The sequence below is a fragment of the Pinus tabuliformis genome, chromosome 2_2 (genome assembly GCF_031772625.1).
Source record: "Pinus tabuliformis cultivar Carrire ecotype Pingquan chromosome 2_2, CPIR1, whole genome shotgun sequence".
Lineage (NCBI taxonomy): Eukaryota > Viridiplantae > Streptophyta > Pinopsida > Pinales > Pinaceae > Pinus > Pinus tabuliformis.
Genome location: NC_142300.1, coordinates 1,210,044,072 through 1,210,066,831, shown reverse-complemented (window position 1 = coordinate 1,210,066,831; position 22,760 = coordinate 1,210,044,072). Strand labels below are relative to the sequence as shown.

Here is a 22,760-nt window from a genome sequence, read left to right as displayed (position 1 = left end):
CATATTTCATTGAGGAACTATTCATTTTACAATTCACAATGCCTTTAAATGTATCGTGAAGATCATAAAACTATTTTAACCTGACAATATATTTTGGGGTAGAGTTTACCATATTGAATGTATCTTCCACTAACTGTTGTTCGTGAATCTATGAAAAGTTCCAGAGATTTTCTTCATGGGTTCCTCATTAATTACTGCGTCTTGAAAATTTTGTTCCATATGGATAAAGTCAGTAATATGTTGGTCATCATTAAACACACGCTAATTAGTAACATTGTTAGGAATAGATGGCCTAAAAATTAACTCAATAAAAAATGAACTTGGTACAAATCCTTCAACAACTATTAATATACATGCAACATTTAATAACAAATATGCTTCCTGATTACTAGATATGGGAATCGAATTGGTACCGAAAGCTAGAAAGTTGGACAACAAATTCCATACCTCTGTTTGCTAATTCTTTAAATGAGAAGAAATATAGTGAATGGAATTTCATACTTGCTTAACTGTGATTTCATAGTCACCAAATACAATCAACAAATTTACATCAGGATCAATGGCCTTTTTGAGTCCTTGAATAAGAGCTTCACACTCTGCAATATTATTTGTACAATTGAATTCTAATCTACATGCAATAAACATCTAATTTCCTTTGGGATCAATAAGAAATCAACACCAACACCTTCTTCCGATTTAGACCCGTCAAAATATAAAGTCCAAAGTTCATAATTTTCACCATTTATCACCTATTAACATCAATTAAAGTGTTATCTATTGCTACCTACTGGGTATATGATGCAAATTCAGATTGTTGTTGTGAGTTTGAAAAAGGATAAATTTAAGCAATAAAATTCATGAAAATTGTGCCAATGCAGAAATTTCCCAAAACAAAATCAATAACTAAGATCGATTCATTGGGATGATCCAGGTCAATAATAGTATGTTTACTATAATGCTCCCTATTGATCCTTATTTTTTTAGGTTGACCATTCCAAGATATCCATAAATGGAACCAATCTATAGAAAAGTAACTGACCAATCCCCACTTAAAAATAACCCATAAACGCAAGGTATTTTTGCAATAACAATATCTATTACTTGGTGCTTCCTTTGATAAGAATACAATCTGATGAACACATCAATTAGTTTTCCCACAACTTTAACATTGGTATCTGCATTAATATGGATTAATATTTGCATTAATTTTCTTACAAACAAAAAGGGGCATGACATTGGAGGAATCTCTAGAGTCGACCATACAATTATGCACATTTCTATTGTAAATTTCAAAATTCAACAAAAAGGGAGCAACATTAGATTTATTTGTTTGTGTGGGTGGATTTTTCTAAGGAGAATTTTTTGATAAATACTAAAACTATTGTAGGTTTGTCAAAATTATCCATTTCCTCATTAGGGATAACCCTTTTCTTACCTAAAATTTCAGCAAGATTATGTTGAATCTTCTAATGTATGGGAAGGAATTTCAACAACTCATAAATCAAAATATTGGATTTCAATTTCTTACAATATACTATGGGATCATATTCCAATCTGCAACATCAAAGTTTTGAAGTGTTTCTACTTGTTTCTTCGAATTCTTAATTTTGGTTGAGGTAGAGGGATTATGATAATCATATGAGTTTTTTCTACCGGTGTTATAAGGATGTTGGTTTACAAAAATAGTTTCAAAATCATCCTCAAACAAGTCACAAGTCACATCTGCAAAATGTTCCATGTTGGGAGGAGGTTGATTTTTCTCATCATCCAAATCCATTCCCTCTTCACTTTCATTTTCATCTGGTTCATTAGTCTTCTTGTTAGAAGATGAGTTAGTACTTGACACCAAGGCCTAGAAAATATTTCATGATCCTTCAATATTTAATCCTTCACTAGGATGGGTTGGTTCTTTTTGGAAATTATTTTTAAAATGAGGTTTAAAATATCCCCTATTAGATGGACCTTCTCCTGAATTATTTTTAAAATCAATAATTTTATTGGGAAGTTTATTGAGGACCTTTTGAAGAGTTTTGAGGTCCAGGTCTCCTTGTTCTTTCTTAGCTGAAGGTGGTTTACAAGGTGGTTCAAGTTTCTTTCAAGAAGAAGAGGCCTTGTTCTTAAGACTGATCATATCTTTCTCGGTAGAAACGGCTTCGTCAAAGGCTTCTTGAAGAGTTTATTTTTGAGCTCTTTTTACCCACATGATGATAATAATAGGTAAGGCTTTGACATAGTAGGCAACGATAAGATTTTTTGTATGCATGGATTTAGCAAGAATCTTATTCTTTAAATGAGGAACCTCACATTAAAATATTTGATCCTTTATTTTTGATCCATTTTCATATTGGGTAGTTCCATTAACAAGACTTCAAGAGTTTTTTCTTCACCAAATTGTTTGAGAAACGTGGTATCAAATTGACCCCAGGACATTATACTTTGAGTTTTTTGGGAAAAGTACCATGTGGAGGTTTTTCCCTCGAAGGTATAGGGGAATAATCTACAAAAAACATCTTCATGTTGTACATTTATTAGCTTAATAACTAACATGAATTTCTTAATATAGTCGTCTATAGGTTTCTTAGGATTAGGGTCAAATCTTGGAAGAAACGTTTCAATATTTTTGGGTAATGAGTGTTGGTGACTTGGTACAACAATTGCATCATGATCAAGCCATGGTGTATAAGGATTATTTGGAGGGTTATTTTCCATGTGTGCTAAAATTTGGTACATATTTGATATTCCTTATTTAGTCGATGAAGATTTCCCAAAGATTTATTTCTCAGAAGAATATTCACTGGAAGAAGAGGAAGATGAGCTAGGTGGTGAAGGTGGTGGACCAACTCCTCCTAATCCTAGAGTACGTTGTTGTTGTGTGGGTGATAAGGGTTCACTAACAGGTAATTATAACTCCTATTATTTAGGGGAAGCCTGACCAGTTAAGATATCACACAATTTTTGATTAAGTGTGCTAATAGTATGGAAATATTCTTGCTGGGGAATGAGCACAAGAGGGTCATCTAGTTGTAAATAAATGTGTGAAGCAAGATGTTGGGACAATTTCTCCTAACAACTCTAGCCCTTGCTAACTTTTCCTAAACTCTTGATAATACATATTGTGAATTTTGAATTAGATCTTCAATCTCAGATCTAACCAGAGAAGGTGTAGGAGTGGAGGGATCACTAGTAGTGTGCTCGAGGAGAGAAGGTGATATGGAAATTAGGTCAAGCTGAGAGTTGGAAGCAACTTTAGTCATAAAAGGATTCAAATTGTTAGGATGGGAAAGTTGATAAACATAAAGCTCGTCTCGTTGCTAAGGGATTTTCACAGGTCGAAGGCATTGACTACACTGAAACCTTCTCCCCGTTGCCAAAATGAAATCTATCCGCCTTGTTCTTTCCCTTGCTGCCTCCTTAAAATGGGAAGTCCATCAGATGGATGTTAAATCTGCCTTCTTGCATGGGGACTTGCAGGAAGAAATCTATATGGAACAACCCATTGGCTTCATACAAACAGACTCCGGCCTTGTTTGTCGACTTAAGAAATCCCTTTATGGCCTCAAGCAAGCTCCTCGGGCTTGGTATGCCAAAATGGATAGCTTTCTTTTAGACTCTGGCTTTTCTAGGTGTCATTCTGACAATACTGTCTACACCAAGAAAGTGGGCAACTCTCTTATCATCCTTGTTCTTTATGTTGATGATCTTATTCTTACTGGTAGTGATCCCAACCTTATAAACCATGTGAAGTCCAGCCTTAAAAGGAAATTTGAAATGACAGACTTAGGACACTTACACTATTTTCTCGGTCTTCAAGTCTTGCAATCCCAAGAGGGTATTTTCCTTTCCCAGTCCAAGTATGCTTGTGATATTCTTCGTCATTTTCACATGGAAGACTGTAAGCCAGCCCCTTCTCCCTTTCAGTCTGGAGTCAAACTTTCAGTCTCTTGTACTTCTCCTGAAGTTGATGCTACCTTATACCGTCAACTTGTCGGAAAACTCTTGTATTTAACCCATACTCGTCCTGATCTTTCCTTTGCTATTGGCCTTGTTGCTCGTTTTATGCAAAACCCCCGTGAAAGTCATTGGAAAGCAGCTAAAAGAATACTTCGCTATGTTCGAGGTACAGTACAGTTTGGGATTCATTACAGTGCCAAAGCAGCTCCTCTGTTAGTTGGTTTCACTGATTCTGATTGGGCTAGTGACCCTGATGATCGGAAGTCTACTGCCGGTTATGTCTTCACTCTTGGTTCAGGACCTATTACATGGGCTTGTAAGAAACAGGCCGCCATCTCTCTTTCGTCAGCAGAAGCAGAGTATCGTGGTGCCGTGGAAGCTAGTAAGGAAGCCTTGTGGCTTCGTCAGATCCTATCAGAGTTTGGCTTTGAGCAGCAGCATCCAACCACACTTTGGTGTGATAATCAAAGTGCCATTCAACTATGCAAAGATCCAGTCCAGCATCAGCGCAGCAAACACATTGAACTACACATGCACTTCATCAGAAAGCTCATTCATGACCATGTGCTTGAAGTGCAATATTGTCCAACAGATGATCAGGTTGCAGACATCTTCACAAAGGCTCTCACAGAGGCGAAGTTCACTAAACTTCGATATATGCTTGGAGTTCAGGAAGTTGTCACTAAGGGGGGATAGGCTCTAGTGCCTCCTTCCTTCTCCTATTGTGTCATATTTGTAAATCCTTCAATCCTATCCCAAGTTGTTCTTAAGGGGGGATGTTAGGATATTCCGACACATAGGATATAGTTAAGTTCAACTTGGTCTAGTATAGAGTTAGGTTAGAGTTAGGTAAAGTGTGTTTCTTTACCGTTGTACATTTTGTAACTTACAATCCGACGGTCACGATATGTAGTGATCCGACGGTTCACTCTCACCTCGGTATTACCGACACTTGATCCGTGGCTTGACACCCGATTGGTCCATGAGTTCTATTTAAAGCGCATGGAGGGTCATTGTTCGGGTAATCCGTGCATGAGAGAAGCTTATGTAAATTTTCATTCTTTGATTAATAAATTGCCTGTAGTACCCACGTTGGGACAGGCCGTGGACTGTTTCCCTCCTTGCACTCTGAGGGTTTTAACCACGTCAAAAATACTGGTGTATTGATTTGAGATCTGGTTGTGAGCGGTGTCCTTTTGGTATTCTTTCTATGGAACTTACCCTGTAAATTCCTACACAAATGCATTAGAGGAAATTTCAACTCAAAAATAGCCCCTAAGAAAAAATTAAGAAATTAATAAAATAATGTCATGCAGACAATTTTTAATATATCATTTTTATTATTTTACTTTGATCAAAATTACCTAAATAAATGTCACGTTTATCAAAATAACTATATATATATATATATATATATATATATATATATATATATATATATAAATTAATTTATTAAAACAATGTTTAATAAAAATTAATTAAAAAATTAAATTTAAAATTTAAATTAGTCATGTGTTATTATAAACACACTCAACCCATGATTTACCCTTCATTAAAAATATTCTCGATATTATAGCTTTATAGAATAATATATTATATATATATATATATATATATATATATATAGAGAGAGAGAGAGAGAGAGATATATATATATATATATATATATATATATATATATATATATATATATATATATATATATATATAGTTCTAGGTCACTTGGGCACCATTCGCACTTAAGGTAGGTAAATTATATCATTAAAAAATTTGTTGGTACCTAGTCACACCTCTATCTATTTTGAATTTTAAAGGGTTTTGATTGTTTTACACATTATGACAAGGAAATTCAATGTTAACTTCTTAAAATCAAATTTCCTCTAATGACTAGAAGTAACGATTGGAGAGCGAGTGGTCGGAGGTCTCTTATGGCTCCCTTTAGCCATTTAGGTCTAATTAGGCCCTCCTTCTAGAACCATTTGTTGATGGGCATAATTGACCATATGTCAACAAGAGGAAACAACTCAATCTAAGGTTCTTTAAATATAACCCCTGTCATTTGGTGTGGTTGTCGCTCATGGGTTTAATGGCTCTGTTAGCCAATAAATTTTCTCTCCAAGGGAAAGAAAGTGTTAAAAGCTCTCATAATGGTCCTAAATTAATATTTACAAATTACTAGAAATTGACAAAAGAATTAGATACAAATATACAAATTATAAAATCGCTAGTGATAGCTCTTAACTGGTGATCAGGGATATCTAACATATGTTATAAAATAATTTAAGAAGAAATTTAAATCCTTAGCAAGGAAAATGAATAATTCTAAAGCTACAAAAATAAAATTGATTTCCAAGGTGAGCAAAAGATAAGAGACAACAAGATAGATCACGACCAACTTGTCAATTCTCTAAACAATATAAAACAATTCTCAAATTATTTTAATTAATTCCCATTAGAAACTAATGAAAGAAACAAATAAAAAATGACTAATTACCTACCTTGGCCAAGAGCTAAAATAGATTCAATGACTGAGTTTGCTATTGGATTTACAAAATAATAATTCATTAACCAAGAACCAAAGACATCCAGAAAGAAAAACAATCACAATGTCAATTCCATTTGCATCAAAGATGTATATGTGGAAGATTTGACTTATGAAAGTCGTTCCATACACTATAACTCACGTATCACATAGACTTAAACTAATTCATATAAGAAACAATAACAAAAACTAATCTAATCTATATTCAAGAAAAAATAATTAACAAAGGTATGAATTAAAATCCAACCATTGATCCTTGATACATAACTCAGGTATGTAATAGTAATATAACCTCCAATAAACTCTTGAAACACAATCAAAGAATTATCAAAAGAAAAATATATGACAATGAAATATTTAAAGGATAAACAACTATGGTTTTGTATCAAAGATATTCAACATAAAACATACAGAAGTATGATGTAGCACAATATTTCAATGCCTACATTCGTCAAAGTTTCATCCTTTCAATCCTCCCTTTCCACCGTCTTTCATACTCTATTTATATTTTATAGAGTTATGATAATACAAATCATACTTGATAACCAATATCTAAAATAAAGACAAAGTTTCCCAAAATTAGGAAATATTGTTTATTGAATAAATTCAATCTCATAGATCGTACTAAAGTTTTCTTAAAATTAAACAACTTCTAACTGTTGAATGTAACAAAAGAGCTTGTCACATCAGGACATACTAACAACATGGATTGGATTTGGCATATTTGGAAACGATTGCTCAACTGCATATTTGTAGTGGACACATGTAAAATATAAAACAAATTAAATTAATAACTTATATCTGTTAAAAGAGTTACTACGTAATATTTGATTCTATAACTACTAATAAAATAAATAAAACAAGTTAAATTGATATTCATACCTTAGAAAATATATCAAAACTTAAAAGAAAATAAACTGAACATCAACTATTTGGCACCAATAAGATTTTGTAAATATGAAGTAATAATAACATTGACTCTAGGGGATTTAATCACCACTTGTTTCTAGCCAACTGGAGATTTTTGTTTAATTCTATGACTTGCTTCTCATGTTGTTCAACCATGGATTTGTTTTGCATTTTTAGCTGTTAGTTTTCGAGTTGTAATTCAATGATTTTATGCTTAAGTTCTAGTACTACAACATTATATTTCTCCTTCCATAACCAATTTTTCAAGTAGCTATGCGGATTCTATTCATGTTGACAGTTGTTGGAGGTAATTAATTGATCTAAAAGAGAAACTAACTACCACACATTAAACCGTCAGCCCAATGTTTCGTCTTTCTATTTCAAGATTGTCTGCAAAGTATATGCAAGAGGGAGTGTTGCTAGCTAACTAAAGTAGTAACAAAATAAACAACATTAAAGGAATCAACTCTTAACTTAAAACACACATTCAAAGATTCAACCTGCAAGAAACTGGTACTTCCTAGAAGTCATCTGCAAATATTAAATTCTAATTACTATCTATCATAAAACAACAAATAAATTGATCTAATACTAAGCTGCTACTTAAGGAACAACAATCTCTAAATTGAAGAAACAACACCAAGAAACTGTATTCTAATTAATGTAAATAAACAGGTAACATGAAAAGATGTTACACTACTGTAAGAATAACAATGAATGATAACCTTCAAGGAATAGTAAGAAAGCAACATCGAATGTAAACTAAATTATCAAACAAAAATCTCTATAAACCAATATTGTGATTATCAGGTAGAAATTCACTCTCAAAATGATTCTAACAGGGAAATAACGTCAAATAGTAGAACATAAAATTAATGATACAACTAAAGAAAGAACTTCTTCTAGAAGTGGGCCCAAACCATTGGAATCAAATTGTCCTAAAAGATATATCAAAAAAATAAACTAACTTTTTTGTGACAGAAACTTGCATTATATTAAAAAAATAATGATTACAATGCTAAATGATATTTTAAAAATATGTATCATAAAAATTACATTAAAAAAGCTCATGTTCGGGACATAAGTCCCCATATTTACACTACAATCATAAATGACAAAAATACCAAGTCTTCTTAGCATAGAGCAATCTTGAGGATCTAAAGATTCTCCAGATGTTCTTTTCAATTACAAAAGGGATTAATATCACCTAGATGAAAGAACCAAGGATTCTATCTCAAGTCCAGATAGAAATTGGCTTCACTGATTTTGCTAAAATTAGCAGAGACAACATCATGTTGTTTGATTATGCTAGGAATAGGTCAAAAAACACCACCAAACTCTAGCTGTCTGAGAGTCACTATTTCCAATAACAATCTAGATGTGAGAAAATAGGCACTTTTATAAATGAATCAATTATCAATGAAACAAAATGACAGAAATAAATTAATTACTTTAAAATACCATATTATGCAAATCGATATATCAAAAAATAGGAAAAAGATAGAAAAAACAATATTAGAATTAAGAAATAGGAAAAGGGGATTATGGTATTTGTGAGGCCTAACAACAATCATCTTTAGACCTAGTCCTAGTATCATCAAATTGGTTGAAATCAAAGTCACACCCGAAATCCTCATTAAATTTGGACTTAGGGATTTTCTCTTCAAGTTTGCATTCTTCTGGAATATCAATTTGAATAGGAGTAGCAGAACCTGAACCCTTTTTGGATTTATTCTTGCTAGCTTGAGCTAATTTTCGTGCCAGTTGTTTTCTTTCAAATTGATTCTCTTTGCTAATATTTTCCTCACGTTCTATTGTTCCAACTGCGGGGTTATGGAGAGGGTTTATTTTGACACGATGGACTAATAGGTTTGAATCAAGCTTACATTTGCTAGGAAATACTGGGTCAAACTTTTCTCCCCGGAAACCAATTTTAGACCTTTTGGCTATGTTGTGAGTAATGTGTGTGAAGGCTAGGTTTACGAACTCATAATTTGTAGTATCAAACCATAACGACCTTCATAGGTTATATAATGCCTAAAAATTACAACCAAATCACTCCATTTATCCTTGAACTGAGTCACAATCATACCTTTTGGTTTATGTGATGACTTCCTTGACATTACAAACTTGCTCCAGGATATGTTCTTCATGAGGAAATTTTTTGATCATATTTCTCCCCCAGCTGGAAAGCGAGTGTATTGGGCTATGAATGCCTCATTCACTAGGATTTCACTAGGACCCTGTGGTAAGTTTTTAAAAATCTTGAGTTCCCTCCTAAAGGGGAGGTGTGCAATTCCAAAATAATATTTTGTTTGAGTTGGGAATTCTTACAAATATATAAACTATCGTTATACCATAATGAATCATTTTTCTAATAAATGTATTAGATGTACTAAGATATTGATGAAACTTTTGAATGAGTGTCCACACCTATTCGTCATTATTCTATTCATCCCTTGCTTCAATTATCCAATAACGTTGGATAAGAGAATGGAATAGAGAATGCTTCCAAATCCTCATCATTTCTTGAGAGTGCATCTGCAACAACATTTTACTTCCCTTTTTTGTAGATGATTTCAAAGTCATAACCCAACATCTTTGTGAGCCATTTTTGCTACTCTTCTGAAGATAATCTTTGTTCCAAAAAGTATTTAAGACTATCATGATTTGCTTTTACCTTGAAGTGTCTTCCCATTAGGTAAGGCCAACATTTATTTAATGCATCTAGTATTTCCAACATTTCCTTCCCCTCTTGCATTAAAACAACACTAGTTCCATTTCTTGAGGCATCACATTCCGTAATAAAGGTTTATGTGAAGTTTGGTGTAGTTAAGATCAGTGCTTGGCACATTGCCTCTTTAAGATATTCAAAGGACTTAGTCTATTTCAGAGTCTACGAAAATGCATCTGTCTTCAGTAATGTTGTTAAAGGTGCTGCTATTCTCCCATAATTCTTAACAAACTTGTAATAATACCCTATCAACCCGAGAAATCCTTGAATATTCTTTAGGGTTGTGGGGATTTTCCATTCCTTAATGACTTTAATTTTGTTAGGGTATACCTTAACACCCTCATGAGATATAATACGACCCAAATATTCCACCTCCTATACTCCAAAGAAACATTTAGAGGTTTTTTCATATAATTGTTTCACCTCCAATAGTTTGAGCACCCTGTCACCATGTTGAATATGATTCTTCCAAAACTTTTTGTAGATTAGTATATCATCAAAAAATACTAATGCAAATTTTCTAAGGAAGGGTTTGAAAATGGAATTCATCAAACCTTGAAATGTGGAAGGTGCATTAGTAACGCCAAAAGACGTGACCAAAAATTCATAATGACCTTCATGAGTTCTGAATGTCTTCAGCCTTCATTCTAATTTGATGATATCTTGAATGAAGATCCAACTTTGTGAAGTAAATTGCTCCATTTAATTCATATAACAATTCATCAATGACAGGAGTGGGAAATTTATCTTTAATAGTGAGTTTCTTGATCTCCCTATAATCCAGACACATATGCCATGATCCATCCTTCTTGTGCACCAATACTACTGGAGCAGAGAAATAATTTTGACTAGCTTGAATTATACTGGCCTCTACAATTTCTGCAACCGTACATTCAATTTCACTCTTTTGGGAATAGGGATATCTATAAGGCCTAAAGTTTGGAGGAAAAATTCCTGGAATCAATTGAATAACATGATCATAATCACGAATAGGTGGGAGGGCTTTGTGAGTCTCAAATATACTAGAATGATTGTCCAAGACTTTTTGGAGATTTGAATTAATAGATGATTTCAATGTTTGAACCTCTAGTGAGCATAATTGTGCAATTATGCCCCGTTGTTCTTCCTTCAAAAGATTTTTCATGAATTAGAGCTGATTATCTTCCCTGGTTTCCCTGTGATACCCCTTAAGTCAATTTCCTTTCCTTCCTCAAAAAATTGCAAGAAACGTTCTTAAAAATTAAAATCTATTCTCCCCAAAGATTGTAACCATTGGACTTCTAGTACAACATCAACACCACCCATTGGAATGGAAAGAATTGGACTATTCAATACATATTACCTCATGGTTATATTGATATTATGGCACTTTCCAGAGCAATTTATAGTTCCTCCATTTTCAACCATCACTTGACACTCTAGTGTTGGATATAAAAGGAAATCCAATTCCTTGGCTATCTTATAATGAATAAAATTACGGGTACTACTTGAATCAATCAACACTATTACATTTTTATTCGTGATATATCCTTCTATCTTGAGTGTTTGAGGAGTGTTAATTCCCTCCAATGCATTACAATATTTGGTTGAGTTCATTTCTTCATTCTTCGAGGTTAGTTCCTGGTGTGTATCCTCTTATTTCAATGTTTCTTGTTCCTTTTCTTCATCCTCTTCAAAATCTATTTAAAATAATTTCTTCTCGACACACTTATGACCTTTAGTGTATTTTCTATCATAACTGTAACAAAGCCCCTTTTCTCTTTTTTGCTCCATTTTTTGTGGTTTCAACCTTGCAGGTTTTGGAAGGCTAGGAGCAACAACACTTCCATCTTTATAGTTGTGAGTGGTATACTTTATTGTTGCCGTAATTTTTCATTCAACTTTTCTTGCCACCCTGAATGCCTTCTCCAATGAATCACGTTCCCAAAGGCAAACCTCATGTTGGATTTTATCCTTTAAATTCCTTATGAAGACATCAATCCTATGCTCCTATGGAATATCAGTTACCCTAATATTCAATTTTTGGAATTCCTCAATGTGCTTTTCCATTGAACCCTTTTGTTTGAGACTTATCAATTGGCTAAAAAAGGTGTTTCTCTTTGTATCCTCATAATGTGTAATCATTTCCTCCGTAAAAATTGAACAAGTGAAAAGTGGTTTATGAGAAAAAATCCATCGATACCATATAAACTGATTGTGTTCTAAAATATTGCTCCATCGATGCACATCATGTAGATAAAAATATTGCTCCAACTGTAGTATCCATGTTACCAGATTCTTTCCATCAAACTTCCACATATCGATATTTGGAACGTGGTTGGTCTTGAATCCAAAGTTAGAATCTCTAAAATCACAATTAACATTCATTTTTTTCTCATCATGAGTTTCATGGAATACCTTTTCACCATTAGGAAGCATTTCTTGTAGCAACTTTATCAAACCTTCCATGTCTTCTTTTAATCCATCCTTCAAACCTTCCATGACTGCTTTTAATCCATCCTTCAAACCTTCCATGTATGTTTTTAAACCATTCTTCAAACCATCCATCTTAGCTTCCATTTCATTTTTGGTTACTCTTTGTGAGAGAATTTTTTTTTGCACTTGGTCACATAATTTGGATATATCATGTTGCATTTCTTCCTCTTCGTCATGTGTCATAGTAGAGTTTTCTGACTGGGAGTATCCATTTTTTTTTTGTTTCGAGGCATATTGAAACCAAATAATGATACTCGTGCTTTATTATGCCCTTTTTATTACTTTAGACTGATTTTTCAAACAAAAATATGCAAATTTAAAAGAATACACACCTTTTTCTTCTTGCTATTTGGAGCTCGATATTGAAACTATTCTATCTATGAAATTTTGGCCTCCCAGGGTCTATAATTTAGTCATGTGGTAGCACTCTAAGTCTTCTTTCTATCATCACAAGTCAGATCAAGATTTGATTCTTCAATATAAATTTATGCCAAATCTCCCATGATGGCCGATTATGGACTCGTTTAGTAGAGCACATAACTCGTACAGGATACCACATGTCACTATTTCAACCTTTGGCCCTGAAATTGATACATGATAAATTAAATTCTGTGAAATTTCAATCATATTTTACAGAATTCAAATCCAATTCTTGAGAAGAAATATATGATGATTTTCCCTAGGTCACATGTTTGAGACTAAATTCTGGAGCATGCAAAAACCCTAACTTCTTCGAACCATATCTCAGAAAATATAGCGAACCAAGATCTAAAATTTCTACATGAATTTCATCAAGATGTCTACTCCATGTGGTTGAAATATCATCTTTTGAAGCTTCGTAGAAAAAAATATATAGATAAAATTCCAAGATGACCTATTTGAAGTAGCGAAACCCTAGAATCCAAAGCTCTAATACCAAATATTATGCAACCATCTCACAAAACAGAACAAAAGATAAATCAATGACTTGAAAAATAGCCTCTTCAAGGGGAAAACCTCCTTTACATCACATAAATGAACAATTCTTGGATGATACAGATGACAATACCTCCTTGGTATATATATGAGTCTAAGGAGTCACAATATAATCATAACTAGATAAAAATAATAATGTAAGGGCATAATAATAACAATATGGGTGCTACATGGCCACAACAATAACAATAATGGGGATACAATAATATTATAGGGACCTAAAAGTTTCTCCCGACATTTGAATTGCCACAATACTGACTTATTAGGAAAATCAAAGTCCAAATGTAGGTCTTGATGGTATGACCATGATGTTTGTATTTAAGAGAAAAAATGAACATGGGATATATATAAACAAAAAATCCAATCTAACTTTTAGAAAACCATAAAGTTAAAGGATTCAAGATTACAAAATAAACACCACCTTGTATATAAGCAAGACTACAACTAAGAATAAGAATCTAATCCCTTAATTAATTAGAGAGAATAAGCATAAGAATGTTGTGGAACCAATGTTGGAATTGAAAGACTAGCAAAACTTGTTGCAATCATGTTTGGAACTTGATGCTGACAATGATAAAATTGAAGGCATTTTTCATGATAAATAATAAAATTCACGAAAAGTTTTGAGGATAAAAGATCTTTCAAAAAGTTTCCAACCTAAGACAATAATATGATGTTCAACATTATCAATCCAATCAACTATATAAAAATCACTAGAAGATATTTACAGGAGGGGCATTTCATTTCAAGAGAATAGAAGAGGATTTGTGGGAGGCTAATTGGAGGATAACCTATATCGTTAGTTGCACTACTCAATTACGTCATTTGCAAGATTCATCCCCTTAAGTGTTGTTCTCTGTGTACTATAGTCATAACATGGTTGTATATTCATGTGAGACTAACTTTAGGTTCATCTGTAGGGAATTTTATATACCCAATTATGCATGGAAGAAAATTTCATATGAGGGTGTGGTTTGATGTCATAATACTATAAGGGGTGTGAATAGAGGTCACAAGGGTGTTAAATTATATTATACTACTTGTATTTTATACATGTATCCTTCCTCAACATTTGATATATCATCTTAATAGTAGTTTTTTTTGTTATTTAAAAATCCTAGAGCATGTCTCTAGACTAAAAACATATGGTTAAAATCCATATGTGTGGTGGCTTAGGAAATGCCTTTAATACCATTTGTATTAATCCTTAACCCTTATACTTGGATCATGAAAAATATATTTGGAGATTATAAATGGAAAAAGTAGATACAAGAGACAAATATTATGAAATATGTGAAATATGCACTTGGACTAATAATGGTCAAAGAAATAAAACAATGTTCACATGCCTCTTAAGGGAGGGTGACTTCTCATGGAGAAGAGGTCCAATTACAACAATAAGCAACAAAAATTATTACATAGCCTCCTAGCTCTTTAATGATTATCAATAGAAAAATCTATACTACTTGTGATCCCATCATTAATGAGTACCAACTACCTAGTGGGCTTTATTTGATAAATATGACCCTTTTATGTTAAATAACTATCCATTACCTATCTAAAGGGCCTTCTTCGAAGAATATATATGCATACATTAATTAAATAACTCCAAAGTACCAAAAATTATGGAGGTTAGGATAGGAACCTAAAATTTGGGTTTCCCCTTAAGGTGGATCTAGGGTGGATTCTTCCTAAGGAGGAGGTTAATGGTATACTAATTCAAACTCTAGGGTGGTATCCTCATAATTTTCTTTAGGGTGGATAGGTTGGGACACACAAATTTGAAATATTTGATGTCCCTTAAATGTATTCCATTTGAAATACTTCTCATCACAACTATAGAAAACTTAGAGGTGTTTACAGTTGAATTCTTGTTTTAGAGTCAACTTGTGGGCATGCAAGGGAGGAGAGGGAAAATGAGGTTGTTGTGGATGATAGAGAGGGCATGGGTAGGAAATAAAATGAGACGTTTTGGCCTATGCATTGGTCACCACCTATGATTTCGAGCTTGTTGAGAATCCACCAATCAAGTAGCTTTCTAAGCCACTAAGACCCTACATGTTTTAATCTCCTTCTTCATACCATGACTAAAACATTCTAGGAAAAAGTAATAGGCCATGTCATTTGAATATATGGATAACTATTAAAATGTTTCTATAAAGTCTTGCATTGTGCATACTTGGTGCAATTTCATAAACCTTCCTGAATAATGAGGGTTTATTTTCGAAATGAGCATAGATGGCTTTAATAAAATAGGTTTAGGCAATGTATTCCCCATTGTGTTTCTTATGTCATTGAATGATCTGAATTGGATCATTATATTATTTTTTCCATCCCGATGCATTTGGAGTGGAAAAAGTGGAGGAATCAACTCATGGGACCATTTTCACCGGTGGGACCCAGTTTGGTGAAACGGGGTCTAAAACTTTCGGGAGCATTTTTGAGGCATCAAACGACATTTTTTGGGGGTAAAAATTTTCCTCTCAAGCTCCGAACCTTTTCATGCTATTATAGACACAGAAATATTTTCAACAACACAAGAAGCACGTTAATCAGAGTCCATATGCAAAAGTTATACCACTCAGAAGTTGACCTTCCTTTTTTCACACCTATAGTTCAAGAGGATGCCACATCAGCCCCAATTATTCATGGAAAAGGAGTTAGCCACGTGTTTGTTATGTAAAATAATATAGAAGAGTCTATTTTGTAACTCTAGTTAAGAGTTGATGTAGTCAAACTTAACCACTAGTAGGCTATCGAGTTATGTTATAATCGGGCCACTAGGAGGAAAAGGCATTCCATTATTTCAAGAGCATTTTGTTCCATAGTTGAGAAAAGATAGCCAGGAGAGATAGGAGGTAGAGCACATAGAGAGGATCTATGCACTGTAGCAGCCCACGGGCCATAAACATTACTTCTTTGTATCTGCAACCATATTTCCAAATAGAGAAAGAGAGCAAAGCAGCCTCACCTTCCAGTTGGGTTTTCTCTCGAAAGGGTTTCCCAGAGAGCATATCTTGTGTATTATGTGTGTGTGAGCTTATTTTTTCGTTCTCTACTTTTTTGATTGATTTAATTTTACATGCATGCACTAATTACAGTTAATTTTACAGATGTAAAAATTAAATAAAACTGTAATAGTGTAGAATCTCAGATTTTTATTATAATATTATTAGATTTGCTGTGATGAATTTTCCAGTGGAATATCCACGACAATTTACGGATCATTGACACTATTGAATGTTCTCGATCCAAGTAGAACACACACATGCTAAATTTCATGAATTCATTAGTAATACCTTGGAGGGAGAAGTATTGTTCCATCTATGTAATCCAACATGTTGGGTTAGAATCATCAAAGTCATTTAGATTTACTTTGGTATATCTATGCCACATGTGGTGATCCTGAAAGGATTATTGATCTCTATGATTATCTTACTAATTATCTAATGGTCCTCATTTAAAACAAGGTGGCATCATACATTGATTGACTAACTCCTAACTACATTGAAGTAGAGAGGTTAGGGTAGGACCCTCACATCATCTAAATCTACAATGACACAAAAACACTCAATATTGTTGTTGGTTCATATAATATAAAGGATAACATGTTTAATTAATTAATTGTAAGGGTCGTTCAAATTCCATGCATTTATGGAAGAATTAGAGTTTCTTTTAATTCTACTATTTATGTCAATAGTAAGCATAACATGAACATAAAAAGCTTACCTATTTTCAACTCCAATAAAGGGATAAACAAATAAATCATTTACACATGTACTATTTATTTACTTGAAAAACAAATATGGAAATAATGATAGACACTAGGTCAAAGGAATGACTTTGTTTCAATAAAAATACGAACCAAAGATATACCAACAATACATGGGCGAGGTGAAAATAAGTTAGATAATGCTAGTATGAGATGATATTTAGGGAAGATAAGGTCAAGGAACTGGACATGGATCAAGAAATTAGTTTTTAGAGGTTGCAATGTCTTAACCAAGGATGAAAACTAAGAAACAAACTAGTAGAGGTTATAAAATGAGACTATGACAGGAAACTAAGAAATACAACTCAAATGAAGGAGTATAATGTTAAGGCATATGGGGTTATGGAGGTGAAAATGTGTCAAAGGATGGGTTTTGAGGGATTTTAGATTTATAAACAAGTAATCAGGTGCGTGGAAATATAGTAATTCTAAGATTGGTTGAAAAACAATGAAAGACATATGGCACGATACAAAATTATGGGGGAATGAACTATGTCAAATGAATCTAAATGGGGGGTTTGAGATGGTGTAAAATAAATAGAGAAAGTCTAATGAAAGAATTAAGTTAGACTAACAAGATTGAGGTGATTAAGAAGTGGGAAAATGTAGGGGTCTACATTTGTAGAAAATAGAGGTTAGGAGAACATTGTTAGGGAGATGAAGACTAACATAAAAATCTAAAAAAAGTGGAGGAAACAAGAAAAGAAAAGAGAAATGACCACATAGATGGAATCAAAACATGAAGAAATAATGTGTTTATTATTATGGAAACTTGACATTAACACAAATTTCAAGGCACTAGGACAATAAGAGCTCAAAAAACATGGGAAGGAGGGGTAATAAAAGGGGAATCCAAGGTAAACATTAGGTTCAATTTGAAATTCTTAGCATGAATCATGAGATTAAAAGTGAACACTTCTATTGGGAGTTAAAAATTATTGAATTACATTCAAATAAAAGTAATAGTGATTGAGAACCAATTCCAAAGATATGAGGCAGGTCTCAACCATTCAAAATTGATTAAATTTCCAAAATTGATTGATTGAGAGACTAGAAAGAGTAGAAAAGGTGGGTGAAAGGGGTTGATGTAACCTTTACATAAGTAAATATAGAGATACAATGCAAAGAAAAGACAAGATACAACCATATATCTTATAGGAAAACTAACAATAATAGCTCCAAATTTTAAATAATAAAATAAATAAGAGATACATAAGACTAGGGAATGTAGGTTTAAGTATTATTGTACTTCTCTTCATACATCATTTGTTGTTGCACATTGATCTAGAATTTAATTTTCTTATCTTCCTGGATGATTATACCCATGTTCATACGCACATTTTCCATCCTTTCTCAATCACTTGTAGCATCTTCCCAATGGTATGCACATGCATTATTTTTACTGTTAATAACTCACAAAAATTGTATTTAGTTTTATTTATTTATTATTATTATTATTATTTTAAATCATGAGTAAATCATGAAGATGAAGTGTCACCATGAACATGGAAATCGCCTTGGTGGATGTACCTGTTTATGATGTATTTCCATCCATTTTGGGTCCTATTTATCTAGAGCTATAGTATGATACTCATAATGGGGTCTTTTTGATATTGTGGTAAGTGTCTCGCAATGAGAAGCCTTCTTAAATAAGTTTTATATTCCAATCAAGGAAATTTTGGATTATCCACTAGTTTGCTCTCCATGTTAAACTATATTTTAGAATTTAATATTTTTCTAATTAGTTTAAGACTATATATTGATTTCTTCATCTAATACAGGTGACGTTTTTAAGGAAACCGTGGGAAGTACATATTATGTGGCTCCTGAAGTATTGCAACAACACTATGGACCAAAAGTAGATATATGGAGTGCTGGTGTGATACTTTATATTCTTCTCTCTGGCACTCCTCCGTTTTGGGCAAGTTAGTGTATAATTAAAAATACATTAGAATGGCATCACTTGAACTACTTATCATAATAAGAAACCATGCATGAAACATTACACATATTTAAGTTTACTTCCAAAATGTGCTAATGAAAAATGTGAGTTTGCACTTGACAGAGACAGAACGTGATCTACTCAAGGCTATATTACATGGAAACATTGATTTTGATCGTGAACCTTGGCCATCTATTTCCAGTGGAGCAAAAGATCTAATAAAAAATATGCTCAAGCGAGAAGCCAAGGAGCGTTTTACATCTTCTCAAGTTTTAGGTATGTTATGTTATGATGAAGGATTCTTTTATTGGATAATAGAAAAACTTTTTTTTTCATGGAAAATTATAATACATTTGATTTCTAATGGAATCTTCATACTTTTTTACAATATCTAATTAGTTTTTGGGCATGACCTTAGACCATCCATGGATGAGAGAAGATAATGTGACCCCAAACAAACCACTTGCAAATGATGTATTAGTTAGGCTGAAGCAATTCAGTGCAATGAACAAGCTTCAAAAAGTTGCTCTAAAGGTACGCTTTTACATATAACTAGACAAATTAAAGTTCCATTTGTATATGATCTAAATTTCTTAGTCTTATGATAGGTTATTGCTGAAATTTTATCAGAAGAGGAAATAATGGGTTTGAAGGAGATGTTCAAGAGTATGGACACTGATAATAGTGGCACAATCACATTTGAGGAATTAAAGATTGGCCTTGGAAGACTAGGGTCTAAAGTATCAGAGTCAGAAGCTAAACAATTGATGGATGCTGTAAGAACCTACGAATTTTCCTTTTATAAAATAAATTTACACAACATTGATCTAGGGAAATATTCATATCTTTTGTACCTTTTTGATCTAGTAGTTTCTACTTGGACTTCTATTCATATGATATTTGTGTTGATTATTCCAGGTGGATGTAGATGGGAATGGGACAATTGATTATATTGAGTTCATCACAGCTACAATGCAGAAGAATAAAATGTACAAGGAAGATCATCTACATACCGCCTTTCAATATTTTGATAAAGACTCAAGCGGGTAAAGTCCAAAAAAGTTTATATAATTTTACTTTACTTTTCATTTTATAACATTAATTTCTTTCCAATATTTTTATAAAGAAAAAATGTTATTTCTAAATTCATTTGGGATTTCTCTAGATACATTACAAAGGAGGAGTTAGAAGAGGCATTAAGTAATTATGGAATGGGTGACAAAAATATTATTAAAGAGATAATTGCGGAGGCAGATATAGACAATGTAAGTACCTTCTTGTTATAAAGGTATGCCAATATTTTAAATCTTATAATGCATATAAAATAGGTGAGTAATGCTAATTATCAAAGGTATGCCAATATTTTAATTCTTATAACGCATATAAAATAGGTGACTAATGCTAATTATCAATGTGTTTGAATGTTTAGGATGGACTTATTAACTATGATGAGTTTTCAACAATGATGAAGAAAGGAAACCAAGACAGCAAAAGACATGAAATAATCAGTGGGCCTCCAAAACGTAGATAGTGCTAAACACAATATGCATTTTTGGAGGAGTCAATAAGTTCTTGTGTAGAACCATTCTTTTTTTCTTGAATGGATCACAATTAAAAGTCAATATATTTTTGATACATTCTTATATTGTTAAGACTTTTTATTGTAGGCCTATAAGTATGATATTCTGATTTTTACGAGATCAGTTTTGGGAATCAATGTAGTTTGTAATTTCACAAATGTTAATTTCCTTGTGAGTCGTAAGTATATATTTCTAGTCTTTTTGTTTAGATTAGGATACTCTCTTGTATTGTGATTTCATGTTTATAATATACGCATTGAGATTTAGAATTATTTTATTTGAATTTCTTATTACAAGTATTAATAAAAAATTATAGATACTTCTAAAAATATGGCACATAATAACTAGTAGTTGTGTGCATTTAATGAGTGGTTTTTTGTCAAGGAATAAATTTAGTGGAGATATAGATAGATTACGCTAGAGTGCATAATCTAATTTGTATTATTTGGTGTTGAGCATGGTATGATAACAATTATAACTTTAGCTTCTCAATTTTTTGTTTAATAATTATCATGATCACCTTTGAGTGCATAAATATAAAGTTGATGGACATTTATAAAGATGTATTGATGATTTTTCTATGCATCCCTAATTGTCCCCTTCTTTAGCATGTCTAAAACATAAAGGTGATATCATTGGAATTTCATTGGTAATTTTTAGATCTTTTAATGAAAAATGTATAAAGAGCCTTAAGTTTTACCTTTTTCTAAATATTGGAAAAATTGCTTCGAGTCCTTCATGTGGAGAACAATGTGGAGGTAGATAATTTTGTGTTTTATATATGTTTTGATATGCGTATGTGGAGGCCATAGTGTCATCCTATTTGACCACCTTCCACATTCAACACCAAATTGTTATGTATATGTAGAAGTTCTCACTTCATACCCTTTTTCTTACATGCACATCCCCCACATATGACACCATTTTCCTATGAAAATGAAGAGGCTCTCGACCATCCTTCGACTTACCATCTCTTATACTCCATATACCATGTGATTTTGCACATAGATGCATAAGTCCTCACTTTATAATTCCTTTGTTTCATCCTCACATTCTATTACATCCCACATTTTCTTACATGTGGATATGGGGGTTTATGCTTCTTCATTGATACTAGTTAATTTTGCATCCACATTCCCATTTTTCTACTTAATGTTGATTATAAATGTCATCCTCATTTAAAGTTTAATATGATAATGAACAAGTGATAATGTTGCTATGTATGCAGAATTTAATCACCTATTATGAGGTCCATTGATGTGTCATCTTCAAAAGGACAAATAAAGAGTTAAGTTATACATGTCCTTTATTTCCAATGATTCGGTACATATAAGGAATGTGACGTGAAACGTAGAAGAAAATTTGAGCATTTTTGTGGAGAATATTAAAGTGTTGACTCATGATAAGGAATGTTTTCATTGGTGTTTTTCTTATTTATGGTACTCGAGAATGCAGGGAGAAGACTAGAGGAATAATATACTATGTGCTTGTTGATAGTGTTGGAAGTCTACCAACATAGGTGGTCTCCCTAGTATGAAGTCCCAATTAGACCTCACACCTTTTGGAGTAGGAGCCCTATCTAGATAATAGGCCTGACCACCATTATTCTTAGAGTTTTTTCTTGGTTGCATTTATCAACACAAGAGATTATATGAAAAATCACACCAACAATAAACAAATAATAGAGCAAAGATAATTTGACAATAATATGCATAGGCCCACTAGCTCTCATTATCAATAGCATATATTTATACATGAGGAGAGGTATTATATCTCCTAATATGTCTTAATCATTTCCTATAATCTCTCAAAAATCACTCCATAATTCTCTCCACAAATTTCTCATCTATCATTCATAAAACTCTCCACAAATCTCTCAT

At 32.8% G+C, this 22,760-nt stretch overlaps 1 protein-coding gene across 3 annotated transcripts in view; it reads left to right on the top strand.

The window, feature by feature from the left end:
- The window catches only part of LOC149197832 (calcium-dependent protein kinase 1-like), a 122,411-nt gene extending 101,380 nt beyond the window's left edge, over positions 1–21,031 (top strand). The window contains exons 2-8 of one of the 3 annotated variants that reach the window (XM_089405989.1): positions 19,140–19,235; positions 19,424–19,576; positions 19,719–19,834; positions 19,909–20,076; positions 20,219–20,346; positions 20,466–20,565; positions 20,730–21,030. In XM_089405989.1, coding sequence (XP_089262115.1) covers positions 19,140–19,235; positions 19,424–19,576; positions 19,719–19,834; positions 19,909–20,076; positions 20,219–20,346; positions 20,466–20,565; positions 20,730–20,831 — 863 coding nt within the window. In that variant the 3' untranslated portion in view covers positions 20,832–21,030. Of the gene's footprint in view, positions 1–19,139; positions 19,284–19,423; positions 19,577–19,718; positions 19,835–19,908; positions 20,077–20,218; positions 20,347–20,465; positions 20,566–20,729 lie in introns of all 3 variants that reach the window. The other 2 variants (XM_089405988.1, XM_089405990.1) reach the window with 2 other exon arrangements.
- The last annotated feature ends 1,729 nt before the right edge of the window (positions 21,032–22,760 follow it).